Source organism: Argopecten irradians, chromosome 12, assembly GCF_041381155.1.
Source record: "Argopecten irradians isolate NY chromosome 12, Ai_NY, whole genome shotgun sequence".
Lineage (NCBI taxonomy): Eukaryota > Metazoa > Mollusca > Bivalvia > Pectinida > Pectinidae > Argopecten > Argopecten irradians.
In genome coordinates, this window is record NC_091145.1 from 35,762,475 (window position 1) to 35,787,318 (window position 24,844).

Here is a 24,844-nt window from a genome sequence, read left to right on the forward strand (position 1 = left end):
ACAGCACATATAATAACTTTAATCAAATAGTTCATAAGATGATGTTAAGTGTACTATTAATGTTAAGCTGTAGGATCAGGGTTACACAATATTTAGATGATACAAGTATGCTATTTATAATTAAAATGAAACCACAGAGATTGCTCTTCAAAAAATTTAAATTAAAAAAAAAATGGAGTGAAAAAACATACCAATATTATTGTTCAAATTGATGATGGTTTTTAAACTTTTTGTAGGCGCCAGAAGTGATACGAATGAAAGAAGCCAACCCCTACACAAACCAGTCGGACGTCTACGCATATGGCATTGTTCTATACGAACTGATGACGGGTCAGCTACCCTACTCTAATATAAATAACAAAGACCAGGTAAGTTATACATATGGCATTGTTCTATACGAACTGATGACGGGTCAGCTACCCTACTCTAATATCAATGACAAAGACCAGGTAAGTTATACATATGGCATTGTTCTATACGAACTGATGACGGGTCAGCAGCCCTTCTCTAATATCAATAACAAAGACCAGGTAAGTTATACATATGGCATTGTTCTATACGAACTGATGACGGGTCAGCTACCCTACTCTAATATAAATAACAAAGACCAGGTAAGTTATACATATGGCATTGTTCTATACGAACTGATGACGGGTCAGCTACCCTACTCTAATATAAATAACAAAGACCAGGTAAGTTATACATATGGCATTGTTCTATACGAACTGATGACGGGTCAGCAGCCCTTCTCTAATATCAATAACAAAGACCAGATAAGTTATACATATAGCATTGTTCTATACGAACTGATGACGGGTCAGCTACCCTACTCTAATATAAATAACAAAGACCAGGTAAGTTATACATATGGCATTGTTCTATACGAACTGATGACGGGTCAGCTACCCTACTCTAATATAAATAACAAAGACCAGGTAAGTTATACATATGGCATTGTTCTATACGAACTGATGACGGGTCAGCAGCCCTTCTCTAATATCAATAACAAAGACCAGGTAAGTTATACATATAGCATTGTTCTATACGAACTGATGAGGGGTCAGCTACCCTACTCTAATATAAATAACAAAGACCAGGTAAGTTATACATATGGCATTGTTCTATACGAACTGATGATGGGTCAGCAACCTTACTCTTAATATAAATAACAAAGACCAGGTAAGTTATACATATAGCATTGTTCTATACGAACTGATGAGGGGTCAGCTGCCCTACTCTAATATAAATAACAAAGACCAGGTAAGTTATACATATGGCATTGTTCTATACAAACTGATGACGGGTCAGCAGCCCTTCTCTAATATAAATAATAAAGACCAGGTAAGTTATACATATAGCATTGTTCTATACGAACTGATGATGGGTCAGCTACCCTACTCTAATATAAATAACAAAGACCAGGTAAGTTATACATATGGCATTGTTCTATACGAACTGATGATGGGTCAGCTACCCTACTCTAATATAAATAACAAAGACCAGGTAATTATACATATGGCATTGTTCTATACGAACTGATGACGGGTCAGCTACCCTACTCTAATATAAATAACAAAGACCAGGTAAGTTATACATATAGCATTGTTCTATACGAACTGATGAGGGGTCAGCTGCCCTACTCTAATATAAATAACAAAGACCAGGTAAGTTATACATATGGCATTGTTCTATACGAACTGATGACGGGTTAGCTACCCTACTCTAATATAAATAACAAAGACCAGGTAAGTTATACATATGGCATTGTTCTATACGAACTGATGATGGGTCAGCAGCCCTACTCTAATATAAATAACAAAGACCAGGTAAGTTATACATATAGCATTGTTCTATACGAACTGATGACGGGTCAGCTGCCCTACTCTAATATAAATAACAAAGACCAGGTAAGTTATACATATGGCATTGTTCTATACGAACTGATGACGGGTCAGCTACCCTACTCTAATATAAATAACAAAGACCAGGTAAGTTATACATATGGCATTGTTCTATACGAACTGATGACAGGTCAGCAACCTTACTCTAATATAAATAACAAAGACCAGGTAAGTTATACATATGGCATTGTTTTATACGAACTGATGACGGGTCAGCTACCCTACTCTAATATAAATAACAAAGACCAGGTAAGTTATACATATGGCATTGTTCTATACGAACTGATGAGGGGTCAGCTGCCCTACTCTAATATAAATGACAAAGACCAGGTAAATTATACATATGGCATTGTTCTATACGAACTGATGACGGGTCAGCTACCCTACTCTAATATAAATGACAAAGACCAGGTAAGTTATACATATGGCATTGTTCTATACGAACTGATGATGGGTCAGCTACCCTACTCTAATATAAATAACAAAGACCAGGTAAGTTATACATATAGCATTGTTCTATACGAACTGATGAGGGGTCAGCTGCCCTACTCTAATATAAATAACAAAGACCAGGTAAGTTATACATATGGCATTGTTCTATACGAACTGATGATGGGTCAGCTACCCTACTCTAATATAAATTACAAAGACCAGATAAGTTATACATATGGCATTGTTTTATACGAACTGATGATGGGTCAGCAGCCCTACTCTAATATGAATAACAAAGACCAGGTAAGTTATACATATGGCATTGTTCTATACGAACTGATAATGGGTCAGCTACCCTACTCTAATATAAATAACAAAGACCAGATAAGTTATACATATGGCATTGTTCTATACGAACTGATGATGGGTCAGCTACCCTACTCTAATTTAAAACCCAGCTAGTAAAGTTTCCTTTGTTGTATATGACCATTATATTACATAATGGACACCTAGGAGTCCATTATGTAACTCACTGTCCATTATTATAGGGCCCCTGTCCATTATTCCCCAAAATAATGGACAGTCTATTTTGAACAAAGGAAAAAAAACGCTGCTGTATGGAAAACTAAACATGTTTATTTGACTATCCAAAATTTTACATTTAAGTTCACTCCTTCATCGAAATTATTACTTCCCCTTCCTAGCTGTTACTGTTCTGAAAATAAAAAAAAAACATAATTAGATTCTTGCATTATTATTTGTTATATCTTTTTAGCCCACCATCATCAGATGGTGGGCTATTCAAATCGCCTTTCGTCCGTGGTCCGTCGTCCGTCCGTCCGTCCTTCCGTCCGTCCGTCCTTCCGTCCGTCCGTCCGTCCGTCCTTCCGTCCGTCCGTCCTTCCGTCCGTCCGTCCGTCCGTTAACAATTCTTGTTACCGCTATTTCTCTAAAAGTACTGAAGGGATCTTTCTCAAATTTCATATGTAGGTTCCCCTAGGACCCTAGTTGTGCATATTGTATTTTGGGACTGATCGGTCAGCAAGATGGCCGCCAGGCAGCCATCTTGGATTTTGATAGTTAAAGTTTGTTACCGCTATTTCTCAGAAAGTACTGAAGGGATCTTTCTCAAATTTCATATGTAGGTTCCCCTAGGACCCTAGTTGTGCATATTGCATTTTTGGGACTGATCGGTCAACAAGATGGCCGACCAGCCGCCATCTTGGATTTTGATAGTTAAAGTTTGTTACCGCTATTTCTCAGAAAGCACTGAAGGGATCTTTCTCAAATTTCATATGTAGGTTCCCCTAGGACCCTAGTGTGCATATTGTATTTTGGGACTGATCGGTCAACAAGATGGCCGCCAGGCAGCCATCTTGGATTTTGATAGTTAAAGTTTGTTACCGCTATTTCTCATAAAGTATTGAAGGGATCTTTCTCAAATTTCATATGTAGGTTCCCCTAGGACCCCAGTTGTGCATATTGCATTTTGGGACTGATCGGTCAACAAGATGGCCGACCGGTGGCCATCTTGGATTTTGATAGTTAAAGTTTGTTACCGCTATTTCTCAGAAAGTATTTAAGGGATTGTTCTCAAATTTCATATGTAGGTTCCTCTAGGACCCTAGTTCTGCATATTGCATTTTGGGACTGATCGGTCAACAAGATGGCTGACCAGCAGCCATCTTGGATTTTGATAGTTAAAGTTTGTTACGGCTATTTCTCAGAAAGTATTGAAGGGATTGTTCTCAAATTTCATATGTAGGTTCCCCTAGGACCCTAGTAGTGCATATTGCATTTTGGGACTGATCAGTCAACAAGATGGCCGCCAGGTAGCCATCTTGGATTTTGATAGTTAAAGTTTGTTACCGCTATTTCTCAGAAAGCACTGAAGGGATCTTTCTCAAATTTCATATGTAGGTTTCCCTAGGACCCCAGTTGTGCATATTGCATTTTGGGACTGATCAGTCAACAAGATGGCCGCCAGGTAGCCATCTTAGATTTTGATAGTTAAAGTTTGTTACCGCTATTTCTCAGAAAGCACTGAAGGGATCTTTCTCGAATTTCATATGTAGGTTCCCCTAGGACCTCAGTTGTGCATATTGCATTTTGGGACTGATCGGTCAACAAAATGGCCGACCGGTAGCCATCTTGGATTTTGATAGTTAAAGTTTGTTACCGCTATTTCTCAGAAAGTATTGAAGGGATTGTTCTCAAATATCATATGTAGGTTCCTCTAGGACCCTAGTTCTGCCTATTGCATTTTGCGACCACCATCTTGGATTTTGATAGTTTAAAGTTTGAAAAGCAGAAAAAAGAAGTGTAAGTTTGAAAAGCAGAGAAAAGATCCCTCTTTCATTTGTCAGACATAGATCAATCTTTGGTGGGCGCCAAGATCCCTCTGGGATCTCTTGTTAAAACTTGTAATTGACGAGGAATAGGAACTCTAGATTCTTGACTGAGGTGGGATAATATGCAGTCTTTTAGATCAGATATCTCACAACCCTTATAACATATAATCTGATGATTATGGTTAAACATAATATACTTAAGAGCAAAACCTGTCTAATCTGACACCTGCTTTCCCTATCCTATCTGTAACTGTTCCGTATTCAACAATAGCAACAATAGTATACAACAGTATCTGACTTTCCTACACCCTGAATAATCTGACCAAACACCCACGTGGTGTCGGATTAGACAGGTTTCATTGTATTCCAGTGCAATGCTATTATAGCAATCAGATATGGTTTTTTTTTATCATATCTATAACATGCGTATGGTAGATTTTTTTTAGGAAAAACAGTTATGTTTAAATTGTAGCGAAAACTCACCTTGCTTGTATGTATTTGATGTAAAGTTAGACAATGCACCTGTCCTTGTGCGAATAAATAGGTCACTTCAAACAGGCAAACAATCTGAATCACAGCTGCGTACATCCCTACATGTAAATGATGGCCGAGTAAGGAAAATATCACTATCCGACATGTTCAAAAACACTGTTGTACCTCCAAAGGTGTAAAACTAAATGACTGTGCATGCATCTCAACATTGTTAGTCCATTATTTGTCACAGGTGAGTGAACACCTGTGCAATTCCTGAAATGGGATGTCCCATTTCTCAAACAGGGTACGCAAGGTAGTGAGTAGTGGTATGATGGGTTTTAAGTAGGATAAATTCCTCAAACTGTCCATTATTAGAGAGAATGGATTGTACCTCGCCCTGCGGGCTCGGTACTATCCATTCTCTCTAATAATGGACAGGTTTTCGGAAATTATCCATTACATAAATAACAAAGACCAGATAAGTTATACATGTGGCATTGTTCTATACGAACTGATGACGGGTCAGCAGCCCTTCTCTAATATCAATAACAAAGACCAGGTAAGTTATACATATGGCATTGTTCTATACGAACTGATGACGGGTCAGCAACCCTACTCTAATATAAATAACAAAGACCAGGTAAGTTATACATATGGCATTGTTCTATACGAACTGATGATGGGTCAGCTACCCTACTCTAATATAAATAACAAAGACCAGGTAAGTTGTACATATAGCATTGTTCTATACGAACTGATGACGGGTCAGCTACCCTACTCTAATATAGATAACAAAGACCAGGTAAGTTTAATATACATGTACAGTAAAACCCCTATAACTCGAAAAGTAGGGGACCAGGTCAATAGCTGAGGAATACAGGGTATTTGACTCATCCAAGGCTGGTCACGATCGACAGTCAAAATATGCGGTTTCAAACTATGACAAACATTGCATTGCAATGTCATTTTAATTACGCTATTTTTCAGCGTTTTGGATTTCTTTATTCAAATGTTTTATTGATAGCAATATCAAGTTGAAAAAAATGTGTATAACATAAATTGAGCGTTTGAAAATACTTACATGGATTTAAACATTTAGACTTTGAATTACATAATAATGAATGTGACATTAATGATGATTGTCTTTTTGTCCTGCAGATCCTGTTCATGGTTGGTAAGGGCTACCTGAAGCCTGATGTTTCCAAGACGCGGTCAGACACACCCAAACGCTACAGGATGCTGATGCAGGAGTGCTGTAAATTTGACCGCGAGCAGAGACCATTGTTTCCACAGGTAATATGCTATTTCAGGATCGACATTGATATATAATGTTCCAAGTGTTGAGAATTATGATTTCCATGTCCCTGTATTAAGAACAATTCTCTCTGTAAAGAAAAAACAAGTACATATCTAATTCACCATGTATAATTATGTTGATAAATGTTGAAACTTTGACTGAACATATAATTTTGACATGTCTTCACCTTCAAATCTGTCTATAAAGACCACCCAAGGCACAAGGAAAAAGAAGTCTATAAAGCCAAGTAGTTTTTTATAATTATGCACAGGTCAAATTGTGTTTCTGTTTTTAGCCCATCATCATCAGATGGTGGGCTATTCAAATCACTTTTCGTCCGTGGTCCGTCGTCCGTCCGTCCGTCCGTCCTTCCGTCCGTTAACATTTCTTGTTACCGCTATTTTTCCGAAAGGGCTGAAGGGATCATTCTCAAATTTCATATGTAGGTTCCTCTAGGGCCCTAGTTGTGCATATTGCATTTTGGGACCGATCGGTGAACAAGATGGACGCCAGGCCGCCATCTTGGATTTTGATAGTTAAAGTTTGTTACCGCTATTTCTCAGAAAGTACTGAAGCAATCTCTCTCAAATTTCATATGTAGGTTCCTCTAGGGCCCTAGTTGTGCATATTGCATTTTGGGACAGATCGGTCGACAAGATGGCCGCCAGGCTGCCATCTTGGATTTTGATAGTTAAAGTTTGTTACCGCTATTTCTCAGAAAGTCCTGAAGGGATCTCTCTCAAATTTTATATGTAGGTTCCCCTAGGGCCCTAGTTGTGCATAATGCATTTTGGGACCGATCGGTCAACAAGATGGCCAACAGGTAGCCATCTTGGATTTTGATAGTTAAAGTTTGTTACCGCTATTTCTCAGAAAGTACTGAAGGGATCCCTCTCAAATTTCATATGTAGGTTCCCCTAGGGCCCTAGTTGTGCATATTGCATTTTGGGACCGATCAGTCAACAAGATGGCCGCCAGGCAGCCATCTTGGATTTTGACAATTGAAGTTTGTTATCGCTTTTTCTCAGAAAGTACTGAAGCAATCTCTCTCAAATTTCATATCTAGGTTCCCCTAGGGCCCATTCCAAGTTGTGCATATTGCATTTTGGGACCGATCGGTCAACAAGATGGCCGCCAGGTAGCCATCTTGGATTGTGATAGTTAAAGTTTGTTACCGCTATTTCTCAGAAAAAACTGAAGGGATCTCTTTCAAATTTCATTTGTAGGTTCCCCTAGGGCCTTAGTTGTGCATAATGTATTTTGGGATGGATCGGTCAATAAGATGGCCGCCAGGCCGCCATCTTGTATCTTGATAGTTAAAGTTTGTTAGGGCTATTTCCCAGAAATAACTGAAGGGGTCTCTCTCAAATTTCATATGAAGGTTCCCCTAGGGCCCTAGTTGTGCATATTGCATTTTGGGACCGATTGGTCAACAAGATGGCCGACAGGTAGCCATCTTGGATTTTGATAGTTGAAGTTTGTAACTGCTATTTCTTAAAAAGTAATGAAGTGATCTGTTTCATATTTCATATATGTTATATGTTTGAAAAAATTTGAAAAGCAGAGAAAAGATCCCTCTTTCCATTGTCAGATGTAGATCATACTTTGGTGGGCGCCAAGATCCCTCTGGGATCTCTTGTTTTATGTTACCATGGAAACTTAATCAAAAATACAAAATTACTGTTTCCTCCAGCATTATTCTATGTGTTTGTCTCTGGATTTTGCAATGTGATAACATTGTTTTTTCTTCCCAGGTCTTGACATTTTCTTTCTTTTTCAGATTTTGTCTGTGATGGAATCTATTGTATTATCTTTACGTAAGTTACGTAGGAGTGCGTCGGAGCCAACACTTAATCAATCACAGTCGGAGGACTTGGACTTAATGTATTTCTGTGCTTCTCCTAAAACACCGATCAACAGTCAGTACCCACAGTTCTTCTTCTCTTCGGCACATAATTAATATATACCCTGTAGTGTTGCCAGAACGTTGCCATAGTGGTTAGCTTTGATCACCTGCTGCACGGTTCCTAGAGGATGGAAGGAGGATTATATATCTGTGATATGGAGTGGAGATTTCCCTCGTCAGAGTGACTGTGTACGGCCAGACTTTTGTGCTGTCACGAGTGACATGTCGGAGGTGAAATAGACTAAGGGGGTCTGTATTAGTAAGAAGCGTTGGAAGGCACTGTTAAAGCTGAACTAATATATAAACAGAAGCCTCGATACCAAGAGAAACTTGACCCTGGACTCCTCCACATGTAGAGCTCCTAATTAAGTGAGGATGAACTATAGAGAAGCAGTACATTCCTGACTGTATTGTCTGCCTGTTTGGGCCGATCTATTTCCTACTAGTCTATTCGCGGGACTATTTCTACAGATCTAGTGTTATCGACTGGAACACAACTAGGGCTCGTGTGTACTCCGTGTTGGTCTGCATTAGCCAGAGTACTCCTGGTCTGACTGGAACTGGTAATGCCTGTCTTGTCTAGGGCTCGTGTGTACTCCGTGTTGGTCTGTATTAACCAGAGTACTCCTGGTCTGGCTGGGACTGGTAATGCCTGTCTTGTCTAGGGCTCGTGTGTACTCCGTGTTGGTCTGTATTTGCCAGAGTACTCCTGGTCTGGCTGGGACTGGTAATGCCTGTCTTGTCTAGGGCTCGTGTGTACTCTGTGTTGGTCTGTATTAACCAGAGTACTCCTGGTCTGGCTGGGACTGGTAATGCCTGTCTTGTCTAGGGTTCGTTTGTACTCCGTGTTGGTCTGTATTAGCCAGAGTACTCCTGGTCTGGCTGGGACTGGTAATGCCTGTCTTGTCTAGGGTTCGTTTGTACTCCGTGTTGGTCTGTATTTGCCAGAGTACTCCTGGTCTGGCTGGGACTGGTAATGCCTGTCTTGTCTAGGGCTCATGTGTACTCCGTGTTGGTCTGTATTTGCCAGAGTACTCCTGGTCTGGCTGGGACTGGTAATGCCTGTCTTGTCTAGGGCTCGTACTGTCTGTACTGTATACCCCAGACCAAGCTAAGGCTTTATCTGTATTGGTTTGTGTGACGGCCCGTCTAGCTAGAGCTGGTACTCTATTGTTATACAAGCCTTTACGGTCTGGTGACTCTGCTTCAGCTCACATATAAACAATGCTTCATGATAAAGGCAATTCTAATTGAAAGTGTTAATAAATTACACCAAAAAAAGAATGTGAAAGACATTTTAGGAGACTGAGCCATTTGACTTGTGCTTCATATAGCAGACTGGTGAAAACTTGTGCTGCTGCTACAGACTGTGCTGAAGTGTGTCCCAAGAACTATGGATTCCCATTCTCTAAATTATGATGAAATATTGCCTCCAAGAGGAATGTACTAGTACTGTTTCTGCCAATTATGTATAAGCAGGTGGCCTCTAAGAGGAAATGATCTGCGTCCCCTGTGACTGATGCAGGGAGTGGGAGGAGGATATATTTTGGATGGAGGACACGTGTGTGATTTTAGATACGAGGGCATTTTTATGAATTTCGGTGTGGTGTATGAATAGATGAGAAGGAAGGAAATAATGTCCCAAACTAATATATGTAGGTTATAACTGGGTTAAAACTTCCTGTGTATTATATAAGTTATGGAGGAATATGCATGTGTGTATACGTAAGAGATAATTAAAATGGCGAGATCCTACCTCCTGTATCTAAACTGAATTCTCCAGGTTACCTTTATAGCACAATGACAACTAGTGTTATATACCACAGGGTCTTATGGTCACAGCTCAATGGTATGTTCAATGATAAACTGAAGGGAACAGATTTTTTAATGTAGTCTATTTATTAATATATATTCACGTCATAGCTCAATTGCCTTGTCACTGAAAGTGATGTTCACCTCAGATTGACATGCTGTATAATATACCAAAAGTAGGTTACTGTGACATCCATTTGATCTTCAACATAAAACAAGTTTGTTTTGGCTATAATTTTTTGTCCATAATGCTAAATTTATGATTGATTCATAGAGTGAAAAATTAATACTTTTACTTATGATACTTTAAAATATTATTTAGGTGTTTATCCATAATTTACAATGGTAGAAGTGAAAAAGGGGGAAGCAATCTTATATAAAAATGTTTTCTTTTATCGAGGTGTAAAGACTGAAAAAAGTCTTTAATACATCTGTATATGGAAGTTTTAATAAGGCATAATTATTGAAGCTGTGATCTTAAGCTCATTTGTAAACTTACCTCTTCATCAGTACACATATTCAAACAGCTGACGGAAAATGATGTGTATTACCAGGTGTATGTTTGTGTTTTTTCAATATAAAACTCATGACGCAGTTGATAATTGGTTTTGAACCTAGATTGTTTTAATGAATTGGTATGAGATCATGGCAGTAATGATTTAATGGTCATGACATTAAGATTGCTTAAAGCCAGACTTAAATGAAGGTTTTGTTTTTATGAAAATGAAATTTCCGGCATTTTTCGATGATAAAAAACAGTACCAGGTTATACTTTCTAAATCAAAGTATGTAAGTGAGATATAAGTGAGAAGGTGTGAATGTTGAGTTGGTGAGTAATTTAAGTGAGTGAAGTGAGACCCTCCTATCTTGTGATGTATGTCGCATATGTAGGTACAAACCTTGGAATGACAATAAATTCATAACTAACCTCTTTTATTCATACATTACAGGCCTACCTTGCTTGATTATAAGCTATGTATACATTGTACGATTCACACGGCCTATTTATAAGGTTTTCATGTATACATGCAAAGGGCCTATTTATAAGGTTTTCATGTATACATACAAAGGGCCTATTCGTAAATGGCATTCATGTATACATACAAAGGGCCTATTCGCAAAAGGCGTTCATGTATGCATACAAAGGGCCTATTTATATGTAAATGCTGTTCATGTATACATACATGGGGCCTATTTTTAAGTAAATGTACACATACACAGGACCTATATAAGATGTGCATATAGGGTCTGTTATAAATGATGGTAGAAGATTCTCACAGCTGATTAAAGATTAGTTGTGTTTTGTAAAAGGAATGTCACTTTACAGATAAAGGTATATTGGAATGAAATATGAATGGCATTACTTTCATACAAATACGTTTGATTTTGTTCTACAATGATGAGATCTCTGAATTTGGTGACTATTATATATATATAGCAAGTGTTATCTTAGATTTCAGTGACCCTTTAATTAACATCAGTTTAGCTGTTGAGTAGGATGCGAATTAAATCAAAGTAAGCTCTCTGATGTTATTGTTAATGTGTGTATGTATACATTGGCAGGGTCTTTCCCAGGGTAAATACGTTCTAGGTATGCCCCATACTTTGGTGAGGCTTATTTACATGTAAATGAGTTTTGTATACATATGCCATTTAATATGTAAATGAGGTGTATGTATACATGGTCAGGGCCTTGTTGGATGTACATGGCAGGGCCTGTGTATAAGTATATGGGTGTGTAGACATCTACCAAGTCTTTCTGGTCATCTTTATCACCTTTTATTGTGTCAGTCCACAGGTAAGAAATGTTATTGTCTTTTAATTCTCTTCCCTTATACTTGTTGCATATTTCTTAATCACAGCAGTACTTTGAGGTAAAACTACAGTATTTTAATGCAGCTATTTTAAAAACCTGCGTTGAAGTAAAAAGTTTGAACTGATATTTGAATGCCAGAATAGCATTCATACAGTATTCATTGTGGTCACTTTTTACAGTCAATTTAATGTAATAAAGTCAGTTTTCAAATCAAAATTGTGATGGTCACTGAAACTTTCAATAACTGAAGGTCAAATACATAATGATTACTGTAACCAAGATCACATATGTGATGTCATTGGGACCTTCAAATTCAGTGGCTCAAGGCTAGGTCATCATGTGATGTCTTTGTGACCTTCAGCAACTGAAAATTGTTATGATGTAAAGGACACCTTGACCTTTAGTGACTGAAGGTTATTATGTGAAGGTCATTGTGACTTTCAGCGATCAAAGGTCGTAATGTGATAGTCACTATGACCTTTTTGACTGAAGGTTGTTATGTGATATTCAGTGTGTGACCGACATTCAAAATAGATCGGCTAAAAGTCATGAAATTTCCATGAACTGTGACATTTAGTATTTGAAGTTCATGCTACTGATCTTTTGAATATTATTTTTGTTTATAATTGAACTTTTTACAAAGTTATAACAAGGGATAACTACTTACCAGTGCTTATGTAAGGTTAAGAAAGTATTTTTACTCCATTTTATTAAGATACAATCTTATATCAGATTGGTCTATATAGCATATATATATATATATATATATGTATACTTGATGGTATTTCCTGTTAAATTTTTAAGCCTATTGTTTTGTTTTCTGTTATTGCTTACAGATTTATTTGTACATAGACAGCCTATCTTACTGTGGATTGACCTAATGAAGCTACCGTATGTAGCTGTAGGTCATTACGGATTTATTTATAGAATGAGGTATATATATATATGTCTAAGCTCACAGACTTTGTATGTAAGGGCGAGTTCTGTGTGTGCCACAACTTCTCTTTGTCGGCAATTCCATATGCATAATTTGTCTGAGTGTCTTGGATTCATTTTAGTGTGTGAAGCAACTTCATGAATTTTTCTGTGTATATGATGACTTGATGTTTTCCCCCCTGTGCAGGTGTGTCCCATGACTTTTTTCCCCATGAAAAATTTTCCTGTCCAAATTTAATGTATGATAAACAATAAATCCCCCTCATTCACCTTTGTCAATGGCTCACTTACTGACCTGTTTATCAACCTCAACATCAGCGTCACAGAATATTATATCAAGACGATTGTTTAGTAAATTGTGTGTAGATCTTGTATCGCAGCCATTGTTTTCGAATCAGAGGACATTGTATGCAAATTGTGATTACTTATCTCCAAATAATTCATACTGTTTCCTTTAATATTGAAAGATCAAATTATATTCTGTCATAACTGGCAGTCATTTATTTATAAACTAAGACACACAAAGAAACTATAAATATATAGATGAAGAAATTTGTTACATGTCCCAAAGATATTTTTTCAAGAATCTTGTAATTTAAGTTGACTGTTTAGAGGTGAAAACAAATGTAAGGAGATCTAGAGACAACACTGGTTCAAATGGCGAAATGATACAACCATTAATTCCTGATTGAAAGGGCAGAATAAAGTTAAGGATATTATCAGAGGTAATACTAATCAAAATAGTTTACCACCTTAATTAAATACAATTTTATTGAAAGTGCTGATTTGACATTTTCGGTTTTGGTTACACTTGAGGTAAAGATAACATTTCAAGGAGAAAGAAAAATTCCCCAAAAACATTTAGTTGATATAGACATTAAATCAAGCAGAGGTAGGATATGTCCGCGAGATAAATTTCTGCTTTAAGCAGTTATCTTCCTTTACCTCCTTCTACAAATTAGATCGTGTACAATAATAACACGGGGATGGTGGTGTAGGTCTAAGGTCAAGGTATATATCTGAATTATCATTTGGTTTTAAGGAAATCGGACACAATCTTTATATCAGGGGTGCTTTGTATTGATATTAGAAATTCAAAAGAAAAAGAACAATCCAGAGCAACAGCCTTTCTTTCACGAAACAAATTTATTATAATGGCTGGTATTACGTGAAGTGAGTGTGTAATGATAAATGTGAAGCTTGGAGCCTGTACACAAATATTCCAGTATTATCCCTGTAATACTACAGTGTCAATAGCTTGTGACAAACTGCTGCTGTCTAAACTCATTGATTCCTGGGAGACCTTGGTATATTGGTTTCTTTCATCTCTGTCTGTCCAGGGCAATAAACCTCTGCATTATACATGTTTATCGTACGAACGAATGAGGGAAAAAAACTTTTTTATGATGTCAAATTGTGTGTGATATTTGATGCATTTTGATGTCATTAAAATGGTGAAGTAAAAATTGTACTATTTTCAGCAAATAAGTTTTAATAAATAATGAGAGAAAAAGACTTGTGAGGGATAGGGCTATTCCACATCTGGAGTCCTTTAACGAGTAGATCCCTTGGTAACGTTTTACCTGATTCAGTGACCTCTGATACTCCTATCCTTTATACCTTATATGGAAGAGTATTAATTTTAGCCTTTACCATATATAACATTGTCCACGCTGGATGATCTGACTCCCATATAAATCTCTGCTTGATAACTTTACAGCTGATGCTATGCCTGCCTATGTTTATTTCAAAATGTGATGATCTGTGTTTATGTATGTCTGTTACCATAGTTACTTGAGTTGCTGACAAAATCCCTCCAGTGTCACAGATGGAAGTTTGCTCAAGGTAGGAGTTAAGAGGGATTACATATTCTATTTATAGGTTAAATGTTTATTTTCTGATGTTGCCGTTGGATGAAGGTCGTTTAAGGTCGTAACTTATTTATAACTGTGAGAGTGGAGTTTGTAATTATGCATAGTGTAATTGTTGTACCAAAGACCAGTTTATGGAAGCCTGTGAGAGTGATGTGGGTACATGAATGTATCATTAAAATGCAAATATAAACATTTTCCTTTCTCTACTGTGATTCGTCTCTTTCTTTGTTCAATGGATATACAAGATTTTGAGGTGCTAAAACAATGTAGATTAAGTACATTTTACCATTGATTATTTTCACCTTCCGATGATGTCAAAAAAATCACATCACAATATGATGTCACAATCACCAGAAGATGTGACTAATCTACAGTCAATCATACATTAGCTATGTCGTTTTGGGATCTCAAAACCTCTGTATTGAAGATTTAGAATCAGTTCAAAATTTATAAGTTAACTATTAACCTTTCACTATGGTCCTCACAAACACATGCATGACAAGGGAATTTCTCCGATAGCAGTGACAGGATCTGTTAATCATCATCCTAAATCATCTTTTACTGAATTTGTCTAAAGGTTAAAACGCAGATACAATCAAGACTATTCATGAAAAAATACTTTATTGCCCAGATTGTGCTAAGAGACTGCCAGGTTTGGGACCCTGGAATCAGTTCCTTTACCAACAAATGTCCTCAAACAGGAGGTCTCTCACTTCCTCTCATGCAGCACACTTAACCAAATATACTCAATCTTTTATATATCACACATGTACAATCTTTCAAACCCTTGAGCAGGTATTACTATGTATGTTTGTGATAAAATAAGTTAAAGCTACCTGTACTGCCATATTATATACACAAATATTGAGAAACAAACAAAACTGTGACTAGATAATACATTAGAAACACCTTTGGTTTACATTTATGGTTTACATTACATGTAATGAGTGCAGAATTAACATATTAAAACAAAAAAATATGCTTTGTTACATTACATGTATCATACGTATCTTATTGTCATATTAGGAGATTTATACAGGAAGAACTAATGGGTAACAAAAATGTACTAGATTACGTTCCCCTTATTTTATTTTCTCCTCGGCTGAATTCTTTTAATATCTCCCCCTAGTTAGAATTTCTCAGCTGAAATCTATTGCTAGATTATCTCCCCCTTATTAGAATTTTCTCTGCATTATTCTTTTGCTAGATTATCTCCCCCTAATTAGAATGTTCTCCGCCTAGGTTCAAATTTAGAAACAACAATCAAACAACTTGTAGATACAAATTTATGCAAACGCCTTAATTTTAGATATTAAAGATCGGGGGTCATAAGGAGATTTTGATGGAGATTCATTGTAAATATCCATCATAAATATTTTAAAGAATGATCAAGGAACATCTCAGGTTTATTTTCTCTCTCTCTCTCTCTCTTTTTTATATCCAAGATTAACATGCATACCAGATCAGTTCACTAGATATGCCAACTCCTTCCTATTGTGCTAATTGCATATTTTCATATAAAACTGATTGTTAAATGATTAAGTTGTTTTAACCCAATTAAACTGGGAAATTATCTTAAACAGATTGTTTCTCTTGTAAATTGCACTGAAGACATGGAGAAAAATCAGATCATGTGTTAAACTGATCAGTATACCTACAAGTAATGTGACTATATACCCTGATACTCTTCCATACACCAATTTTAATGTTGCAAAAACAAATTGCCTATCCACGAAAGCAAATTTATCTGTCTTAAAGGAGGTATAAATTGATGAACAGAATCTTACATTCCTGACTTGGTGATAGAAATTAAAACACTTGATAAATACAACAGCCACAAAGGTCACATTCACTAGATTTTCTTATGACTTGAACAAAAAACACTGACATAACATAAAAATATTATTTTGCATAGGTAATAGTAAATACACACAGAAATAAGTTATTCATAAAATACTTTCTCATATATAAAATGTATGTATAAAAGAAATAGTATATGCATAGTTATTATATACCATTTATACAAAAATACTAGATGCACCATAAACTTGATAACAATAGGAAGAACAACAATTGATATAGCACTGTGAAACATAAATATTCTAACAACATGTTTAACAAATGTAATAGGCCATATAAGTCTGTCATTAAACTGACAGTTAACACATAACGTAACAAAGTCCCATTACAGGGTGTGTATAAGGGATACACACTGATCTTTATATAAATAAGTTGTCATCAAGTTGCCCTAGGGGTCACAACAATTAGATAGCATTACAGCCCTGTTAAACAATAACAACAATTATTTATTACAACCAATATATGAGTATTGGAAACGCTGTAAATCTTCTACCCTGGTCAAAAAGTGAAGCTGCCTTTCTGATAGAAACTATTCTAAAAGAGAGATTTAATACCTGTCTCATACAAGAATGGCTTTCATTGAACATTTAACCTCGTGGAAGATAAAATTTCAGTAAACTAGCCAAAAACAAAAATTTCACAAAAAAATCCCATTTTAAACTCCGGTTCTTGTACAACAAGGATTTATAAGTGAGAAGGATTCGTGTCTGTCTCTTTACACTACTAAACACCACGCGAGACGCTTATGAACCGGGAATAAAAACCGTTTTTCTCAACAAATACTTGTCTTATCGAGTCAAACGAAACACCAATGTAAAGTAAATGAAATTACACAACGTTTATAACTTGCTTTAAAGACGGAAGATTTAGAAGAAATGTCTTAAAACTTTCGTTAAAAAAACACGACCGCTCATGAAATGGCAGCACGCTTCAGAAAGTAAACGGTAACCCTCGCACCCCCATGCTACATCAAAGGCTGCGGCGGCAGATATCAAAGGAAATCAGTCGTCGCCCAACGTCGCGGTCATTGCACGAACACAAAAGCGCCTGCGCTGTCTTTGCCCAAAACTCAGTGTGACTTATCCTTCTCATATACGTCCTTGTTGTACAATCAGTAAGCGAAGTCTGGCATGGAGGTATCATAAGAGGTTTTCATTTGTAAATATCTCATTGAGTAAAACACATAATAATTATTACTTATATGATACAAGGTATTGCACAAAACTATGCATAACTAATTTCATATTTAAATTATTATACATAAATAGAGGAAATAACAACTTATCACACTTATTTAATTACACTGAGAAATATCTTTATACCCCTTGTTGAAAATCACAAGAAATTTTAAATTTGCCTTCCATTTTGTGAACTGGAGACCACTGTATCACATTACATGTACTTTGTCAAACCTAAATTAATAATAGCTCATTTAAGGGAAGAGCACCATGACGAGCTCAGTGGGCCATGACATGCAACAAAGTCTCTGTGACATAAGATGTGGCTACATCTGAGGATCAAATGACTGCATCAAAGCTCACCTAGAAATGTGTTTGATAATCATTATTCATATGATATGCCTTTGATAGAGTTTCCAGAAACAAATCGCTCACTGTGAACCAGTCATGTTGTTGCTTCTGTGTGTGATTGTTTACTTTGCATATAATTGGACAGCATTTATATCAACGTTATAAATACAGCCAATGAGAAAGCTGGGCAGCTATCTGTAAGGGCAGACAACTCCTGTGTAGATATAGTGGATGGACTCAGTCCGGAGCTTGATCCTGACATATCTCGTTGATGACAAGTTCCGAGTACCACCTGTTTATGACGCCTTCAACATGATACGAGGGCAACTCATCTTTTGGGGACGAATACTTCTCTGTTATCTGTGGATACAAAACACAGAATGAAACCCTAAAAGGACCAGAGAATGTTACTACACTGGAAACAAATCATAGTGCAAGGTAATAAAAAAAAGAACTAAGGTGTTAAATTATTATTTAGCATAGTACTGATTTGCAAAATTTATTAAAAAAAATGTATTTCCTATAAGACTTCTACTTCGTGTGAATCAGAGAGTCACTAGTGTCCAAGACTTAACCAGTTGGTTTCCACGGTGATACTGACCTTATGGAAATGACAGGCACACTTCCCCTGGAGGAAGTCCTTGTATCGGGCCATTGTCATATTGTAAGTTGGTACAACCCCAAACCCGTGCTTGGCTGCAAACTCTTCCGTCTCTTGTTCCTGGCCTAATAATCGGCGTTGTTCATCCTGTAATATAATATAGTGTCGTAGCTATTACGATGATTGAGATTTACATAGGTGATCATTGGATATTAGATGTGCTGGTTGTGTTGCAAATCACAATATCCTATTAATGGCATTACAACTGTAATCATTATATATATGTACCTTTCAGTTTGTTTACAATACCGGAATTTTAATATTCAATCTGATATAAAATATTTACCAATGCATATCAAATGTATTGATACTTTTCACTTTGTTTACAATACCTGGATTAACACTTAATCTAATGTTTCGTATAGATTATCAGATTTAAGTTAACAGCCAGGGTCATTCAAGGACGACGTTAATCTGATGTAAAATAGTTACCAGTGGTGCGAATCTCACTCTAATCTGATGTAAAATAGTTACCAGTGGTGCAAATCTCACTCTAATCACCTGATGTAAAATAGTTACCAGTGGTGCGAATCTCAATCTAATCTGATGTAAAATAGTTACCAGTGGTGCAAATCTCACTCTAATCTGATGTAAAATAGTTACAGTTACCAGTGGTGCGAATCTCATTCTAATCTGATGTAAAATAGTTACCAGTGGTGCAAATCTCACTCTAATCACCTGATGTGAAATAGTTACCAGTGGTGCGAATCTCATTCTAATCTGATGTAAAATAGTTACCAGTGGTGCGAATCTCACTCTAATCTGATGTAAAATAGTTACCAGTGGTGCGAATCTCACTCTAATCTGATGTAAAATAGTTACCAGTGGTGGCGAATCTCACTCTAATCTGATGTAAAATAGTTACCAGTGGTGCATCTCACCATCTGATGAAAATATTCATCTCACTCTAATCTGATGTAAAATAGTTACCAGTGGTGCAAATCTCACTCTAATCTGATGTAAAATAGTTACCAGTGGTGCGAATCTCACTCTAATCTGATGTAAAATAGTTACCAGTGGTGCGAATCTCACTCTAATCTGATGTAAAATAGTTACCAGTGGTGCGTGAATCTCACTCTAATCTGATGTAAAATAGTTACCAGTGGTGCGAATCTCACTCTAATCTGATGTAAAATAGTTACCAGTGGTGCGAATCTCACTCTAATCTGATGTAAAATAGTTACCAGTGGTGCGAATCTCACTCTAATCTATGTAAAATTACCAGTGGCGAATCTCACTCTAACTGATGTAAAATAGTTACCAGTGGTGCGAATCTCACTCTAATCTGATGTAAAATAGTTACCAGTGGTGCGAATCTCACTCTAATCTGATGTAAAATAGTTACCAGTGGTGCGAATCTCACTCTAATCTGATGTAAAATAGTTACCAGTGGTGCGAATCTCACTCTAATCTGATGTAAAATAGTTACCAGTGGTGCGAACTCATCTCTGATGTAAAATAGTTACATGGACTAATCTGATGTAAAATAGTTACCAGTGGTGCGAATCTCACTCTAATCTGATGTAAAATAGTTACCAGTGGTGCAAATCTCACTCTAATCTGATGTAAAATAGTTACCAGTGGTGCGAATCTCACTCTAATCTGATGTAAAATAGTTACCAGTGGTGCGAATCTCACTCTAATCTGATGTAAAATAGTTACCAGTGGTGCGAATCTCACTCTAATCTGATGTAAAATAGTTACCAGTGGTGCGAATAGTTACCAGTGGTGCGAATCTCACTCTAATCTGATGTAAAATAGTTACCAGTGGTGCGAATCTCACTCTAATCTGATGTAAAATAGTTACCAGTGGTGCAAATCTCACTCTAATCTGATGTAAAATAGTTACCAGTGGTGCGAATCTCACTCTAATCTGATGTAAAATAGTTACCAGTGGCGCGAATCTCACTCTAATCTGATGTAAAATAGTTACCAGTGGTGCGAATCTCACTCTAATCTGATGTAAAATAGTTACCAGTGGTGCAAATCTCACTCTAATCTGATGTAAAATAGTTACCAGTGGTGCGAATCTCACTCTAATCTGATGTAAAATAGTTACCAGTGGTGCGAATCTCACTCTAATCTGATGTAAAATAGTTACCAGTGGTGCGAATCTCACTCTAATCTGATGTAAAATAGTTACCAGTGGTGCGAATCTCAATAGTTACCATGGGAATCTCACTCTAATCTGATGTAAAATAGTTACCAGTGGTGCGAATCTCACTCTAATCTGATGTAAAAATAGTTACCAGTGGTGCGAATCTCACTCTAATCTGATGTAAAATAGTTACCAGTGGTGCGAATCTCACTCTAATCTGATGTAAAATAGTTACCAGTGGTGCAAATCTCACTCTAATCTGATGTAAAATAGTTACCAGTGGTGCGAATCTCACTCTAATTCTGATGTAAATAGTTACCAGTGGTGCGAATCTCACTCTAATCTGATGTAAAATAGTTACCAGTGGCGCGAATCTCACTCTAATCTGATGTAAAATAGTTACCAGGGTTGGAATCTCACTCTAATCTGATGTAAAATAGTTACCAGTGGCGCGAATCTCACTCTAATCTGATGTAAAATAGTTACCAGTGGTGCGAATCTCAATCTAATCTGATGTAAAATAGTTACCAGTGGTGCGAATCACACTATAATCTGATGTAAAATAGTTACCAGTGGTGCGAATCTCACTCTAATCTGATGTAAAATAGTTACCAGTGGTGCGAATCTCACTCTAATCTGATGTAAAATAGTTACCAGTGGCGCAAATCTCACTCTAATCTGATGTAAAATAGTTACCAGTGGTGCGAATCTCAATCTAATCTGATGTAAATAGTTACCAGTGGTGCGAATCTCACTCCTTTAACTAGCTGATGGAAGCCAGCACCAAGTCCCTTCATTACAAGTCTCACTCCTGTCAACCGTTCCCTGAAACAGCAGAAAATTGTCATAATTAGACAAAATGTGAAAAAATAATTCAGCTTGTAAAATGCGGCTTGAAGGACTTTTAAAACATGTAAATAGAAAGTGATATTGATGAAGTATTAGAACTCTTAGTTATCAGGTATATGTTGTTGATATATTAATTCACTTTTATCCAATACTGTAAATTAGGATGTTTTGGCTTATTTGGTGTTTGGCATGAAAGTGCCAAAATTTATCACACCAAAACAGGATGTTGTTTACCTCTTGAGGGCATTAAGTATGAGGGAGAGATGTTGTTTAACTGTTGAGGGCATTAAGAATGAGGGCGAGATGTTGTTAAACTGTTGAGAGCATTTAAGTATGAGGGTGAGATGTTGTTTACCTATTGGGGGCATTAAGTATGAGGGAGAGATGTTGTTTACCTATTGGGGGCATTAAGTATGAGGGAGAGATGTTGTTTACCTATTGGGGGCATTAAGTATGAGGGAGAGATGTTGTTTACCTATTGGGGGCATTAAGTATGAGGGAGAGATGTTGTTTAACTGTTGAGGGCATTAAGTATGAGGGTGAGATGTTGTTTACCTATTGGGGGCATTAAGTATGAGGGTGAGATGTTGTTTACCTATTGGGGGCATTAAGTATGAGGGAGAGATGTTGTTTAACTGTTGAGGGCATTAAGTATGAGGGTGAGATGTTGTTTACCTATTGGGGGCATTAAGTATGAGGGAGAGATGTTGTTTACCTATTGGGGGCATTAAGTATGAGGGAGAGATGTTGTTTACCTATTGGGGGCATTAAGTATGAGGGAGAGATGTTGTTTACCTATTGGGGGCATTAAGTATGAGGGTGAGATGTTGTTTACCTATTGGGGGCATTAAGTATGAGGGAGAGATGTTGTTTACCTATTGGGGGCATTAAGTATGAGGGTGAGATGTTGTTTACCTATTGGGGGCATTAAGTATGAGGGTGAGATGTTGTTTACCTATTGGGGGCATTAAGTATGAGGGAGAGATGTTGTTTACCTATTGGGGGCATTAAGTATGAGGGTGAGATGTTGTTTACCTATTGGGGGCATTAAGTATGAGGGAGAGATGTTGTTTAACTGTTGAGGGCATTAAGTATTAGGGTGAGATGTTGTTTACCTGTTGAGGGCATTAAGTATTAGGGTGAGATGTTGTTTAACTGTTGGGGGCATTAAGTATGAGGGTGAGATGTTGTTTACCTGTTGGGGGCATTAAGTATGGGGGAGAGATGTTTTTTAACTGTTGAGGGCATTAAGTATTAGGGTGAGATGTTGTTTACCTGTTGAGGGCATTAAGTATTAGGGTGAGATGTTGTTTACCTGTTGAGGGCATTAAGTATTAGGGTGAGATGTTGTTTAACTGTTGAGGGTATTAAGTATGCGGGTGCGATGTTGTTTACCTGTTGGGGGCATTAATATAGGGCGAGATGTTGTTTACCTATTGAGGGATTAAGTATGCGGGAGAGATGTTTTTTAACTGTTGAGGGCATTAAGTATTAGGGTGAGATGTTGTTTACCTGTTGGGGATTAAGTATGTGGGTGCGATGTTGTTTAACTGTTGGGGGCATTAAATATAAGGGCGAGATGTTGTTTACCTATTGAGGGCATTAAGTATGAGGGTAAGATGTTGTTTTCCGAGCCAGTGCACCCCTCCAACTACTAACACTGTGTTTGATGAATTCTCCAGTGGCAGTGTCCTGTAAATAAATAAATATAGCAAATAATAGAAATATTTTGTGACATAAAAATTTCTAGTCATTAAATACCTTCATATTGCAACGAAGTTCATCTATCTTTTAATGCTTTACAAATAACTTTATAATTAACTTCAGCATATAGCCGTATATGGCTTAATTGAGTCAATTAGTTTTTAACAAATGTGTTTTTTGTGTGAGTAATTGTGACATAACAGAGTGTGCATGTGGTCCACTTACGATCTGATGAGTTGATACACAGCTTTATCAAAGGCTGGTCTGTGGTCCGACGGCAGCCAGAACTGTGGGTAGTAGGTGAAACTAAGGACAGTCGAGTTCTGGTTAATGTTCCGATATATTTTAAGATTGTGCGTTTTGTCCCACTGGGTGAGAGATCCATTGACCCGTTCAAGAATGTAATGGAGAATTCCTCTGTTTGTAGAATCTCCAATGAACAGGAGTTTCCGCCCTGAGAGACATTTTTGTACTTCAGGAACACTCAAGAACCGCGTTGTACAACCTGAATTCTGCCACCGGGCCTGTTTCCAATGACAACTATCCATCCTGCCACAGCTCTCACATGGTACATACCACACTAAAACACAGACAGACTCGATCATTCAAATGGTATTGACAAGATTTGACAAACACATAACATGTCTTTATAAGGCTTTTGTCCTTTATAAAGCTTCTTTAAAGATGCTCCACTGCCGACAGAGCATAAATGATATTTATCATTTGAACAATAATTGGTGTTTAATCGTATATATATATGCCTAATTAACACAAAAAATAACATAAGATAATTTATGTAGCCTTTGGTGCATGCACAATCATTATTTCATTCTATATAGGATAAAGTGCCATGGAATTTTTTTGGGATAATTATTTTTCATATTTTTAACTTGATTTAGAATTAGAAGCTTAAACTTTTCAATGGTGGTACTGGTGTAAAGTAAGTAACTTTTGTAACTGAAGAAAATTACTGAATCGTCTGCTCCTCTTTTTGATAGTGAAAAAATACCATTTGTCAGCGGTGGTGCATCTTTAATTCACATTTTGTTATTATAATTTAAAGTTAAATTATTGAAGAATCAATATCCACAGATATTTCATCAAATGTACTTTTTCAGGCAGTTGTTGGAATCTTTTGGAAACAACACACAGATTAATCGAGGCTACTAAATTTCGCCAATTCCATTTCAAAATAAGTTCGTGAAGATTATAATTCCTGGAATTAACAATCAAATGATAATTCCACCAATATAGATGTTAATTTGCAGAGATAAACTTTCACGATATTACAGTATACTGTGAAGCTAGTTGTTTAGGATTTCCTGAGTTTGAGCATTGTGATAA

General features: G+C 36.9%; 2 protein-coding genes across 10 annotated transcripts in view; one reads left to right on the plus strand and one right to left on the minus strand.

The window, feature by feature from the left end:
- Window positions 1-15,006, plus strand: part of LOC138304804 (serine/threonine-protein kinase B-raf-like) — a 40,905-nt gene extending 25,899 nt beyond the window's left edge. For all 5 annotated transcript variants that reach the window (XM_069245103.1, XM_069245099.1, XM_069245101.1 and 2 more), the window contains 3 exons: window positions 237-368; window positions 6,317-6,451; window positions 8,236-15,006. In XM_069245103.1, coding sequence (XP_069101204.1) covers window positions 237-368; window positions 6,317-6,451; window positions 8,236-8,415 — 447 coding nt within the window. In that variant the 3' untranslated portion in view covers window positions 8,416-15,006. The remainder of the gene's footprint in view (window positions 1-236; window positions 369-6,316; window positions 6,452-8,235) is intronic.
- A 397-nt stretch (window positions 15,007-15,403) lies between these two features.
- LOC138304803 (cadherin-like and PC-esterase domain-containing protein 1) overlaps window positions 15,404-24,844 on the minus strand; it is a 45,230-nt gene continuing 35,789 nt past the window's right edge. For all 5 annotated transcript variants that reach the window (XM_069245093.1, XM_069245094.1, XM_069245098.1 and 2 more), the window contains 5 exons: window positions 23,726-24,080; window positions 23,387-23,488; window positions 21,685-21,772; window positions 18,790-18,936; window positions 15,404-18,548 (listed from right to left, as the gene is read on the minus strand). In XM_069245093.1, the coding sequence (XP_069101194.1) occupies window positions 18,426-18,548; window positions 18,790-18,936; window positions 21,685-21,772; window positions 23,387-23,488; window positions 23,726-24,080 (815 nt within the window). In that variant the 3' untranslated portion in view covers window positions 15,404-18,425. The remainder of the gene's footprint in view (window positions 18,549-18,789; window positions 18,937-21,684; window positions 21,773-23,386; window positions 23,489-23,725; window positions 24,081-24,844) is intronic.